Raw genomic sequence first — 13,307 nt, 5'->3', positions numbered from 1 at the left:
TTCTTTAGACTTGCCATGTTGAGTCTCATCTTTACACACAGAAAAACTGTCAGTTTGACAGATCAAAAATACTGTTATTTGGTACAGTTTTATGATCTTCTTGCCACTGCGTAATTCGAGCGACTTTTGAAATTGGGCTTCATTTGTGAAGAATTCCATACGAGCAGGAAGAAATTAGGTAGGTTTTCAGAGATTTAGGGAACAATGTTAGTGATGACTTTACACGGCAGTTAAATGATTGTTAGTATACTACCCCTGAACTATGTTGCATGAGTGCTCAGAGGGAAATTCTAGAAACTTCGCAGCCCCCATCTTTGTCACATGTCCTTTCTGGGGGGTCACAAGGTTAGTGCCATAGATACCTGTGAGCACATATAGTAAGATGTCCTGAAATTTTCATGATCTTGACTTTTTGAGACACTTGTCAAACCTTGTTTTTGCTTTGTAGTATCCCAATGAAAAAGCAAAGGCAGGTATTACCCATACGTATGCATGAGGACACAGGCCCAGAAGGGCTAAGTGATTTATCTGTTTTCTCACATCAGGTGAGTAATGGAGCCAGGATTAAAGCTGGGCCTTAGTTTCCCAGTTTTCTGGATTTTCACTTTATCAGTGTTCTTTTAACTGGGAAACCGTCCTCACAAGTAGCACTTAGAAATTTACAGAATGCTTTTATTTTTGTTGCCCTAACCTCCAGCCCTTAGCCCTCATTTGAGATAGAGTTTAGCAAGTCCATTTTGTAGATGAAGAAACCAAGGCTCAGAAAAGGTTAATAACTAAGTGAGTTTCCCAGAGTCACACAGCTGGGAAGTAGCAGCTCCAGGACCAGAATGCAGGGTGACCCTATAGTACACCAGGGGAGCCTTGGGCGCCTCAGGGGCTACCTCAGGGGTATGCATCAGGCCGAGCACTCCTCTCTGCTTCCCTCTTCCCACCCCTGCTCTTGGTTCAGTTAGAATCAGATTGGTTCCAGTTTTGTCGCTTTTGTACTTAATGTTCCACGTGAAACTTGAGGCAAGGGTATGTTGCTAAAAGCATAGTACCCTGCCCTAGCTTTCCCTCTTGAACGTCCCTGCACATATTCTGGGTGGGAAAGCCATTCCCACCAAGTGCTTAGATGAGGCGGAACCCAGCTGCTAGAGCAGGGAGTCTACTGCCACTCAGGTGGTGCCCCCCCCCCCCCCCCCCCAGCTCGTGGTGCTGCCCTACCAGATGTTGCTGCATGCGGCCACCCGCCAGGCCGCAGGGATCCGGCTGCAGGGCCAGGTGGTGGTCATCGATGAGGCGCACAACCTGATTGACACCATCACGGGCATCCACAGTGTGGAGGTCAGCGGTTCCCAGGTGGGTCGGCCTCCCCCTTCCTGGGTCTGGGCCTGCTGTGGGGCACCGGGATGGGGAACGTTTTTCTGAGTGCCCAGCCCTGGAATTCATCTGGCGACGGCTTGGGAGAGGGTGCACTGAGTCGAAGCAGTGGCCTTGTCGGAGGCTGACTGGCTTCCCAGCAGATCTTAGAACTCTGGGGACCCAGCTCAGGCAAGATGGCTCATTTCCTTGCTCCTCACTGGCATATGTCATCCCGAGTCCCTCCGGCCCAGGATGCTACCACCTAGTTCTCTATAACCCAGGATGATGGAGTGAGGGAAGCAGGGGTCCTCACATAGTTGATGTCTTGGGCATTGCTTTGAGGGGTGCTCTGGGTTTCTAAGAGCCACTACTTATTACCTATTCTGTGCCCCGCACCACATGCAGTATCATGAATTTTCATGCTGCCTCCATGTGGGCTGGTGTTCCCAGGTAACAGAAAACTCTGAGATTCAGTGGGGGTTTAAGCAGTGTACTGAAGGTCACACAGCTCATGAGTGTGGAACTGGGACTTGATCCCTGGTTTCTGACCTTTGAAGTTCATGTGCTATCCCACCACTTTTTTTTTCTTTTAAAGATTTTATTTATTTGAGAGAGAGACCATGAGCAGGGGCAGGGGCAGAGGGAGAAGCAGACTCCCCACTGAGTGGGGTGTCTGATGTGGGGCTCACTCCCAGGACCCTGAAATCGTGACCTGAGCCAGAGGCAGATGCTTAACCAACTGAGCCCCCCCAGGTGTCCCTCCCCCCACCCCACCACCACTTCTACTGACCAGTGCCTGGGTTGAACTTAAGCCAGGATGTAATGGCTACCTTGAACCATCAATATGCTTAGTGGAAAACACGTCTTTGCCCAACCTGGTAAAAACTAGCAGGGAGATTCATTACCGGAGAGATTCAACCTCTTGCTCTTTTCCCTGACCCAAAGTGGATGGTGTAGCTGACCCTCCTTGTCTTCCTCTCTCAGCTCCCAGCAGCTTCAGGCCTTATAAATCTACTTTTTGTTGTACCCAGGCCTACTACTTTCTTTGCCTTGGCTGCCATGTGGCCTGGCTGCCATTTTCTAGGTATAACCTAAGATACCACTGGCTGCTTGCTCAGAACCTGGGCTACCTTCACACCCATTCTTTGTTCTCTCCAGCTCTGCCAGGCCCATTCCCAGTTGCTCCAGTATATGGAACGATATGGGTAAGACACTGCCTCTTGAGGGGGAAGGGAAAGTCCTGCTCAGTCTCTGAGAGAAAGCACTCGGGTCTCCATCTCTGGCCTGGGCCCAGCACCAAGTAAGCCAGTGTGCTGTTCACCTAGTGTTCATGGTGGTGTGTACCCCATGTAGGCCGAGGATACTCAGGATGTAGCAGCTGGCTGTGAAGGCCTTGAGTCACAGCGAGCTTTCTTTGGGGGCATATCTGTCGCTCGTGGCCTACTTTGAAAGACACAAAGGCCTCAGCCTGAGGCACTTGGAAGGGAAGTTGCTCATGGGGTACTACCACTTGATGTCCATTGATGTCTCCTCAGGAAGCGTCTGAAGGCCAAGAACTTGATGTACATCAAACAGATCCTGTATCTGTTGGAGAAGTTTGTGACTGTGTTGGGTGGTAAGGAGCACTCTGCCCGTGCGAAACCCTGGCCTAAGCTTGCTGTAGTCTGCACCCTGGATGCTAGTTAGGACACTTGGCTCTTCTATATCCTCAGGAACTGTATTGGCCATTGATGTAGAAGATTTTTATTTTTTATAGTTTAGTTGAATTGTCTGATCTCAGCTCCTTTTTTAGATTACTAGTTTATTTCCCCCCCTCGGAGTCCTTTTTATTTTGCCAGACCCTACCCTCCAGGTAGTAAGAGCAGCATAGCATGATAGGACTGTGGAGTCACTGTGGAGCGCTCGTGTGAGGAGAGCAGTGCAGGCATGCTCACCTTCCTAACAAATGAGTAAACTAAAGCCCAGAGCAGGGATGTGACCTGCTTCTGCCTTGTGAACCTCCCATTTCCTTTACTGTGTGGCTATATAGCTGAAGGCTTCCATACGAGCTGAAGTTCCAGGAAGCCAGGGGAGCATTTTCCTGGAGGGATTTTGTCAGATGTTGATGTTCTTCCCTTCCATCTCTGCCTTGCCATGGGCTGCCATGCCGTCTTGAGCATTTCCTTGAATCTGCATAAAGTGGTGCTTGGTCCCGGCCTCCTTGGAGGTGACATGAAAAAAATGAAATCACAAGGCTTTTGGCTCCATGTGCAAATGTGGGTCAGATTTTGAGGCTCGCTGGAGCCTCTTTTTCTCCCAGTGGGTTTTGTTTTTTTTGTCCTTTTTGTTTTGTTTTGTTTTTTGTTTTTTGGTGCTTATGAATGGCTAAAAACCTGTTCAGATATAAATGCTCTTATTTGAGGAGTACAGTATTCAGTGTGAGAAGATGGGGGTCAGAGAATCACCATCCCACCTGCTTGAATTCTCCGTTTTAGGGAACGTTAAGCAGAATCCCAACACACAGAGTCTTTCTCAGACAGGTAAGAGGATTGCCTTCAGAGGCGCAGAGCTGGTCTGAGCTCACCTCTGGGACTTCAGAGCAAGGATTCCAAGGCCCTTCTTTATTTACCTAGGGACAGAGCTGAAGACCATCAATGACTTCCTCTTTCAGACCCAGATCGACAACATCAACCTGTTCAAGGTAGAGGTTTTCACCTTTTTGTGTTTGTATATCCAATTTTCTTATCTTTATTATCACTTATGAGCAAAACACTGTGTGAAGACTGGAAGGAATAAAAAGTAAATGTCTTCTGTCCTCAAGCAGTCTAGAAGCCTGGGGATCTACAGTGTAGATTTTTATAATTACTTATCCCTTAAAGCATTGCATCAGCAATAAAAAGAATCTTCCACTCAGGGTTGAAGGGTCCTAGGGAATGCTGAGAAAAGGTGCCTTTCATTACCCCAAATAACCACAAATAGAAATTGCCAGTCCTTTACTGTGTTCAATCTTTCTTCGGCACAGTCTCTGCCCTGTGCTTCTAGTCAGAGCAGGAGGTTAACTTTGGGAACGTGATCCTGCTGTTGGGCTGAGGTAGCTGAGATCCACCTCCACCCTTGGGCTTGAATGAGTTCAGCCTCTGGTGGTAGCTTGCTCCAGGCTGGCCTGCTGTGCAGGGTACAGCCACCATTGCTTGACTCAACGACTGAGAGCTTGCAAATTACTGAAAATACAGAGCATTTCCTGTGTGTTCAAGGCCATGCACTGGGTGCTGTGACTCCAGGGTAGGATGTACCATCACCATTTGAGAGCAGAGGGACCTGAGGTGGGGAGAGGTTACCCCAGGAGGGATGGGCGCAGACTGCACACAAGTGAGCAGATGGTGCTTGGTGTGTGAGCTGGTATGTGAATTCCCCTGCCTGGACTCAAGACCTTGCTTGCTTTCCCTCCTGCCTTCCCATTTGTCTTCAAACCAGCTTACCTGCAGCATACCCGTTTTGGTCACAGTCACTGCCATGGCCCCGTCCAACAGGCTGACAGTCTGAGGCCTTTCTGATTCTCCTCTTCTCCCTCTGGGTCCCACGTCCAAACAGTACCCTAGGCCCCAAAGCTGGAAATAGCTCTTAAACTTTCTCGCAGCCTTTCCATTCCCACGGCTGCTATGTCAGGGCAGGCTCTTTTTGTCTTGCCTTCTTTCTGCTCTCCGATTTCACTCTCTCTCCCTTCTGGTGTCTTTCCTACACTACAGTCTAGTGGAGCTTTATTGAAAGATAGTGCTCTTTTTAGAAATCTTCAAAGGCTTCAACTCCTTGTCTTCCTTCTCCAAGCTACACATACTGTGCACATCAGACATCCCCGAACATGCCCCAAGCTTTACCTCCTTTGTGCTTTTGCTCATACATATTTTTTTAAACTCTGAATCTTTCAAGGTTCAGTTTAGGTGCTGTCACATTGAAGGAGAACAGAGGGGATGTAACTGTCACCAAGTACCTTTAGAGAGGGTCAGAGCCGTGCAGACACGTTTGTGAGGGGACAGCGTGCATGAAGCTGGCTCTTGTGGGAAAGTATTGTGTTGTGTGGGGGGGTGGCAGGAGAGGAGTGACTGAAGAGACGAGGGTGACGGGCTTAGCCACAGGGAGGCGGTGGACCCCCCAGGTGGCGGCAGTGAGTCATGCTTGCAGGGGTTTGGGAAGGTGGCGGTTTCCTTTTTCCCTCCAATTGTTGCATGCGCCTTCAGTGTGTTTGCTTTTGCAGGTGCGCCACTACTGTGAGAAGAGCATGATAAGCAGAAAGGTGCGCCCTCCCCTTCCTGGGTCTGGCCAGGGTCTGCAGCACCCCCAGGCTTCCCTCACAATGCCTTGATCTCCTCTGCTCCCTCCTTCCCAGGGTGCTGTTTGCTGGGTGGGGTGGGCCACCAAGAGGCCCCGTGGGTGAGGAGGCAAGTAGCGGGCTGTCTGGGCTATGGCATAACCTCCCTGCAGTCAGGGCTCCCAGTGCTGCACCCTCATCCCTCTCTGTGCTCTCTTACCCCTTTCTAGCTCTTTGGCTTCACTGAGAGGTACGGCATAGTCCTCGCGCCCTCCAGGGAGCAGCCCAACCTGGCTGGGTTACAGCACTTCCTGCAGAGTCTGCAGCCCACAGTCACCAAGAGTGAGTCTGGAGTGGGGAGACTGGGCTGCAGGGCTGTGGGGGGACAGGGCAAGAACATCCGTCTCTCAGGCCTGGACTCCTCTCCCTGGGAGAATGGCTTTAGCCCAGCCTCAGGGGTTCCCTCTCACCTCATCCATGGTCCCAGACCCTCTTCCTTCTGCTCTGTGCAGCTCCTGTGACCCCTGTGGAGGACGGTGAGGCCAGAGTGCCACGGCCGGCTTCCCCACTGATGCACATTGAATCCTTCCTTGCAGCCCTCACCACTGCCAACCAGGATGGCAGGGTTATCCTGAGCCGCCAAGGTAATCCCAAGGAGGAACCCACATGGAGCCCAGGAAGCCAGAGCAGGAAAAGATTTCACCCTGGCACCTCCCTGGGTTAGGATCAGGAAGCAGGGTGGTGATGACTGGTGTCCTGTGGCCTGGGCAGGGTGGTGGAAGTGTGGTGAGGAAGGGTGTGAGGTGCTGGGAGGACGGGATGTGTTGAGCCAGACTAGGAGAGAAGTTGTGTAGCCTAGCGATTGACGGTGAGATGGATCTTGGTTTGAGTCTTGATTCTATCATCTCCAAGCTGTGTTTATCTCCCTGAAGATGAATGTGCCAAGGGAGATGACTACCTCGGGGTTGTCCTGGAGATTAAATGGGATCTAATCAAAAAGGAAAATGGTATCTCCTGTGGCTCCTATGTAGACATAACTGACCTCCCCTTTACCTCACACTCAAGCAAGTCTTTGTTGGGCCTGCCACCCACCCCCTGCCCCCCAGAGCTATCTTTTTTTTTTTTTTTTTTTTTTCCAGGAAGCCTTAGTCAGAGTAGCCTCAAATTCTTGCTCCTGAATCCAGCCGTGCACTTTGCCCAGGTGGTGAAGGAATGCCGGGCTGTGGTCATTGCAGGGGGTACCATGCAGCCGGTAAGGGAAACAGATCCAGCCTCTTGTGCCCTGGATGTTGGGATGGGACTGGGACAAGGGAAGGATGGACTGTCAGGCCTCTTCTCTTCTGTCCAGTGGGTCCCCATGCCAGAGGGGTCAGCCTGAGCAGGCCAAGCAGCGTCCACCAGAGGGCATTGCTGTGCTGTCTGCTGCCTGAGCCCTCAGCCCCAGGGGCATTGCTGCTGATGCTTCTGTGTAGACACAGGATCACACTTCTCCCAAAGGCAGCTGTTCTGGAATTTGAGGACCCCGTTGGGTGCCTTGGTGCCATTCCTTTCTTATACCCACCCTAGTTACAACCTCTTATAAATTCATATATACACACACTCACTATGTTTTCATTGTAGGCAGCAGGGGACAAGCAAAAGCAGGAAAAAAAATAGATAATTCCACCAGGAGATTTTTTTATTTTAGTATCATTTAACTAGTTTTTGTATGTATTCTTAAAAATATACATACATATTTTAAAAACAAAGATCTCTATCTCTACATGCTGGTGCTATGATTTGTTTTTTTTCATGCAGCAACAAAATGTCGTAAACATTCTGCCTTGTCAGGAGTATGCGTTTATCCCACCGTGCTCTGGCTGTACTTAACTCTATCATGTGAATATATTGTACGTTGTACAACCACTCTTCTTTTGTTAGATGCCCAGTTTTTGTCTGTTTTAAGCAACACAGTGGCACATAGAAGCATGCCTCTTCACAGTGGACTTAGCTGGTAGAAAAGGCTCCTTGGTGCTCCCACACTCAGGGGCTCCTCACCCCAGCTGTTAGTCATCCCTGTAGCTTTATTAGTTTTCCACTTTGCTTTTTTCTTGTCTAGACTTAGATTTTTGTTCATGTATTAAAATCCTTTATAGTCTGGGTGCCTGGGTGGCTCAGTTGGTTAAGCGTCTGCCTTCAGCTCAGTGGGTTTGAGCCCCTCTCAGTGGGGAGCCTGCTTCTCGCTCTCCCTCTGCCTGCTGCTCCCCCTGCTTGTGCGTGCATACTCTCTCTCAAGTAAATAAAGTGTTGGAGCGTCTAGATGGCAGTTGAGCGTCTGCCTTCAGCTCAGGTCATGATCCCAGGTCTGGGGATCCAGTCTTGCATCAGGTTCGCTGCAGGGAGCCTGCTTCTCCCTCTGCCTGTCTTTGCCTCTCTCTCTGTGTCTCTCATGAATGAATAAATAAAGTCTTAAAAAAAAAAAAAAAGATGCATTCAGAAGGTCCCACTTCTGTCCAGCTTCAAGCTGCTCCCTGTACCCGAAGGCAATCATTTTTATTATTACTGGTCTCTCCTTCCACGGTTCCACTGTATCTTTCTGCAGAACTAAGCAAATACTTCTACTTACTTTCTTCCTTTCCTTGCTCCTATGTCAAAGGCAGTGTGGCCAGCGTTTAGTCACCAGTGTGTTGTGGCCCTCAGGCTTCTCAGCGACCGAGGTGATATGTGTCCCTCCTGCTGGCCACGGAGCCCTCAGCATAGCACATTCACCCGGCCCCTCCTGAAGGGCAGTGGGGCACTCACAGGTCACTGTGCAGGAAACGTCCCTGTGTCTGTGTTGGGTCTGGAGGCCCTCCTGTGTAGGGAGACTGCCAGGGTAGAAAATAAAAATCTGTCGAATTTCTTAAATATGGTCAGATTCCCCTCCTGCTGGAGGTGACTGGTCTGTCCCCTCTGCCCCCCAGCAGTTTGAGTGCCTGTTTTTCCACAGAGTGGTCACATTTGTATAGATTTTTGTCAATTTAATAGGTGAAAATCCTGGAGTGCTTTAAAACAGCGCATGGGTCTCCCTGCCCACCCCACCCCCCTTTTATCCTTAATGGTCTAGGCTGGGGCCTGGGCACGTGGGTTTTGTTTATTTTTTATATTTTTATTTTTTGTGGGTTTTGTTTAGAATTCTCATGGGTGATTTCGTTGCATGGCGACGGGGGTGAGAACCTCTCTACCTCATTTACCAGATTTCCTTTGCTTTTCCCACAATCTCACTGAGACTGTCAACACCCAGTATTGTTAATTTTTTTCTCTTTTTGCCTATTTGTTTTCTATTCCTATGGACTTACTGCCTCCTAGTCCAGACTTTGGTCTTCTCCCTCCGTTCCCCCTCTCCTTGCCAAGGCCCCCTGCCTGCTCAGGCCTGCTGTCCCTGGCCCCTGGGCTAACACAGAGCCATGCTGTTGTCTCCAGGTGTCTGACTTCCGGGAGCAGCTGCTGGCCTGTGCCGGGGTGGAAGCTGAGCGAGTGGTGGAGTTTTCCTGTGGTGAGAATCCGTGTCCAGGGTAGGCCATGTGTCATACTCCAGCCCCTGTTGTCACAGTTTGACTCTGTGCTCTTATCAGGCCCAAGGGGTTGAGGAGGCCATGAGGCTCCAGCACTCGCCAGCTCTCACGTGAGCTCACTTAATCTCCGTGCTCCCTCCCCCTTTGTGCTGTGGAAGCAGGGTAGGCAGGCTGAGTGTTGGAATTCCCTTTCCTATTGTGGAAGACAGGGTTGGCAAATGCTCTTCCTGGACCCCTGCCTTACAGAATAGTCAGCACCTCATTTTCAGCCCCTCACCGGGTCTCTGCAGGTCACGTGATCCCTCCGGACAATATTTTACCGCTCATCATCTGCAGTGGGCCCTCCAGCCAGCAGCTGGAGTTCACGTATCAGAAACGAGAGCTACCACAGATGGTTAGTACCAGCCTACTCACTTTACCACAGCCTTTACCAGGGCAGGAGAGCAGTTTCTGGGGTGCCAGGCACTCTGGCCAATGCTTAATGTTCAGGTGTTGAGGAGATTAGTCCTGGGGTCTTTCACTGTGGAGCTGGCACAGGATGGTTAGTGTCCATCTGGATTCTTATCAGGGGAGGCCTGAGCTTCCTCTTCCACTCACCCCTTAGACTCTTAAATAGTTTTTTTTAGAACCTCGAGGCATCCCTTGAGGGATGAGAGAACCTGGTGAGAAAGCTGCTCATTTCCTTTGGTTCTCTGGCCATTTGGTTTTATCGGTCCCTGCCCTGGGCTTGAGGGCCCACTGCTAGAGGGGCACCTGGGGATTTCAGTGTCCAGTTTGTCGTAGATGGTGCTTAATCCCCAGTGGCCCGCTGTGCATTGGGAATTGGAGCAAGGAGGCTTCGGTGGCATACCAGCAGCAGGTTTTAGCTCTGGAGCACTAGGATTGTGATGTGTGTGGTGGGGAGGGTGGTACCTTCTCCTCTGATTCCTATTCCAGGTAGGCATGGGATTTGGTGGGGGAATGGGACATGCCCCTTACCCCATGGCTATAGCCACCCTTGGGTCTCTATACGTGGTCTTGAGTCCCAAAGTTAGGAAATGTTTTTTGGATATGGCTACAGGGAGGGCTGTCTTCCTTCCTTAGATGGATGAGACCGGTCGCATTCTCTGTAACCTGTGCACTGTGGTCCCTGGAGGGGTGGTCTGTTTTTTCCCCTCCTACGAGTACCAGCGCCAGGTCTATGCCCACTGGGATAAGAGTGGTCTGCTGGCCCGCCTGGCTGTCAGGAAAAAGGTGAGTGAGCGCTCAGCTGGAACTCCCACTTGTGAGGATAGGACCCAGAGTTCCTGCTAGGACTTCTGCATGTCAAACCAGGTGAGGCCTCATGTATGGGCTTCTGCTAGTGCCTTGCCTCCACCACTTCTAACCCCTGACCACCTCTGTAGGATTTCCCTAGAGCCCCTTACTGTCTGGGGGTCTTCAGTTCCCAGTCTCAAAAACATGAAGCCAAGAGTAGACAGGGACTCAGGCATTCTGAAACCCTTTCCTGGGAGATGTCTGTTTTCCTTCAGATATTTCAGGAACCCAAGAGAGCAAACCAGGTGGAGCAGGTGCTGATGGAGTATTCCAGGTGCATTAAGGTGAGAAGTGGAACTCAGAGGCCTTGGGTCCAGAGAAAATGTGGAGCTGGCAGCTGTAGATGTTCTGGGTGGCATCCGAGTTTTGGGCTGGTATTTCCTGCAGTGTTGTGGCCAGGCGGGAGGCACGGTGACAGGTGCTCTGCTCCTCTCTGTGGTTGGAGGAAAGATGAGTGAAGGTATTAACTTCTCTGATGACCTTGGCCGGTAAGTCGTGGGTCCTCTCATCTCCTGGGCTCTGACACTGACCACACCTCACTCCAAACAGCTGGGTTCCTGCCTGCAAGCTGATGCTATCCCTGACTGACTGCTTTGGTCATTCAGCTGTGTGGGGAGGTGCTTTGGCCTTTGATTCCAGGTGGAAATTAGGCAGAGCATGATTTTGTCAGGACTCAGTTCATGTAGCCTGCACCCAGTCTCAGCTGAGAAAACCTGTTCCAGGTGCAGGTACAGGGTGGGGAGGGAGAGGTAGAGCCAGCAAGCACAACTTGAGGGGGCTGAAAGAGTGCTGGATGTAGTTGTTGATGACGTTGATGACGTGTGGGTGAGGCCTGGGTCCTTCATCCTGGCCTTAAAGATGCGCTGGGGGCCTGACTGCTTTACATGGTGTGGGCTCCCTCCGCCCTAGGTGTGTGGTCATGGTAGGCATGCCCTACCCCAACATCAAGTCTCCGGAGCTACAAGAGAAGATGGCTTACCTGGATCAGACCCTAGTGAGTATCTCGTGTCCAGAGGATGGGAGGAGATGGCTGGGGAGACTGTGCTCTCTCCTCTAGGGCCACGAAGGGCTGTATCACTGTGACTTCCCCACTGCCCCCTGACATGCCAGCATTTCCTGTCTGCTCCAGGGGAGGGGACGCACCCCCTTGCCCTCTGAGCTGCTCTGTGATCTCTTGTAGCATGTGTTGACATGGTGCCCATGAAGCCTGCTGTTCTTCTTGGTCCCATGCCTAGTGGTATCATTTTCTCAGAACACTGAGCAAGAGGCAAGAAAATACTGACAGGTGCTCTCCTCTGCCCTTCCCAGCCCAGAGTTCCAGGTCAACCACCCCCAGGGAAGGCTTTGGTGGAGAATCTGTGTATGAAGGCTGTCAACCAATCTATAGGTGGGTGTGGGTTCCTGGCTCTTGGAATGCATGGTGGGAGAATGAGGTGACAGGAAGGAGGGAACACGATAGAAATGTACTGTGGGGGAGGCAAGTGTAAGTAAGAGCCCCAACCTCTGTTCCCATCCAGGCAGGGCCATCAGGCACCAGAAGGATTTTGCCAGCATAGTGCTCCTGGATCAGCGGTATGCGCGCCCACCTATCCTGGAAAAGCTGCCAGCCTGGATCCGAGACCGTGTGGAAGTCAGAGCCACCTTTGGTCCTGCCTTTGCTACTATGAGGAAGGTCAGTCCTGCCTTTCCCTGCCCTCGGAGGCACTCCCCCCCGCCCCTCCCCAAGATCTTGTGCCTCACTGCTTTTCCTTATCTCCCCAGTTTCATCGTGAGAAGTCAGTCCCTTCCTGAGGGATGGCCCACCGCTGCCTGCTGCCAGGCTTTTCCTTCTCCCTGCCCACTTGAAATGTTTGTCTTGGGCTTGCTCTGAGGGGATTCAGCCTAAGAACATGAAGCTGGAGCAGCCCAGCCCCTTTCTGGGGTGAGTGGGCTGCCAGGACCAGGCATAGGTGGAAAAGCCACTAGGAGAAAATCAGGTTGATTCTGAAGAAATCGGGTCCTGGCCATCCTGGGGCCCACCCCAGGGCAGTTCTCCCTCCCTGGATTGAATCTGTGTGCCCATTCAGTGTGGCCCAGAGTCCAGCTCCCTGCCCCACTTCCTGGCCAGCCTCCCATTGCAACATTTCTGTCCTTCCGTCTCTCAGTGTCCACTCTCCCAGAGGTGAGGTGGAACATGCCCTCCTGCCTTTTCCCTTTCTGGCTACAGTTTGCTGTTCTAGATGTTCACCCTCTCTTCAAACCTAAGAATGTTCCCTGTTTCCAGCCCCCAGCTGCCCAGAGGGCTCCTTCTGCCCAGGGGCCTCTGATTACCTCAACCCGATCTTCTTTCTCTGTGTTAGGAACTGGTAAGAGAGCCATGTGTCAGCTCCCCCACCTGCTAGGCTCTCTGTGTCCTGGTCTTTCTTTCCCCCAACCACAGTGCTGGTCCCGCACCTGTTCCATAGCTGGCCTGGTTCCAGGTCCTCCTCCAAGTTGGTGGCACCTCCTTCCCACTAAGCCACTTGAGCAAACTTCAGACACCTCCTCCCTGACTTCAGCAATTATGCCAAGGGCCATTAGGCTCCCAGCAGGACTATTTTTAGAGATCCCGTGTCTATCACAGAGATGTTTTTCCCTGTGTGAAGATATCCTCCCATCTGCAGCCACCACCCCCACCACCCCCGCCCGTCCAGTTGACCACCTCTCTGCTCTCCCTGACCCAGAAGGGGCCTTGGTCCACTCTGTGCTCTGCCCCCATTGCTTGAGCCCAGTGGGAGCAGGAGGACAGGTGCTGGCTTGAAGGAGATGCTTTCATTCTGCACAACCATAGCTCTTTAATTAAAGGTGCACTGCTGGTTTACACTCGG

General features: G+C 51.4%; 1 protein-coding gene across 2 annotated transcripts in view; it reads left to right on the top strand.

Annotated features, from left to right (window-relative positions):
* DDX11 (DEAD/H-box helicase 11) overlaps positions 1–13,307 on the top strand; it is a 36,444-nt gene that overhangs the window by 21,593 nt on the left and 1,544 nt on the right. The window contains exons 11-28 of one of the 2 annotated variants that reach the window (XM_038576430.1): positions 1,192–1,344; positions 2,506–2,552; positions 2,883–2,962; positions 3,822–3,866; positions 3,960–4,027; positions 5,579–5,617; positions 5,863–5,974; positions 6,145–6,276; positions 6,772–6,884; positions 9,074–9,146; positions 9,456–9,559; positions 10,249–10,398; positions 10,677–10,745; positions 10,849–10,949; positions 11,371–11,455; positions 11,770–11,848; positions 11,979–12,133; positions 12,223–13,305. In XM_038576430.1, coding sequence (XP_038432358.1) covers positions 1,192–1,344; positions 2,506–2,552; positions 2,883–2,962; positions 3,822–3,866; positions 3,960–4,027; positions 5,579–5,617; positions 5,863–5,974; positions 6,145–6,276; positions 6,772–6,884; positions 9,074–9,146; positions 9,456–9,559; positions 10,249–10,398; positions 10,677–10,745; positions 10,849–10,949; positions 11,371–11,455; positions 11,770–11,848; positions 11,979–12,133; positions 12,223–12,252 — 1,635 coding nt within the window. In that variant the 3' untranslated portion in view covers positions 12,253–13,305. Of the gene's footprint in view, positions 1–1,191; positions 1,345–2,505; positions 2,553–2,882; positions 2,963–3,821; positions 3,867–3,959; positions 4,028–5,578; positions 5,618–5,862; positions 5,975–6,144; positions 6,277–6,771; positions 6,885–9,073; positions 9,147–9,455; positions 9,560–10,248; positions 10,399–10,676; positions 10,746–10,848; positions 10,950–11,370; positions 11,456–11,769; positions 11,849–11,978; positions 12,134–12,222; positions 13,306–13,307 lie in introns of those variants that run through there. The other variant, XR_005379721.1, reaches the window with a different exon arrangement.

The sequence above is a fragment of the Canis lupus genome, chromosome 27 (assembly GCF_011100685.1).
Source record: "Canis lupus familiaris isolate Mischka breed German Shepherd chromosome 27, alternate assembly UU_Cfam_GSD_1.0, whole genome shotgun sequence".
In the NCBI taxonomy this organism is placed as follows: Eukaryota; Metazoa; Chordata; class Mammalia; order Carnivora; family Canidae; genus Canis; species Canis lupus.
Note: the sequence above shows the minus strand (reverse complement) of the source record. Positions and strands in the feature narration are given on the sequence as shown.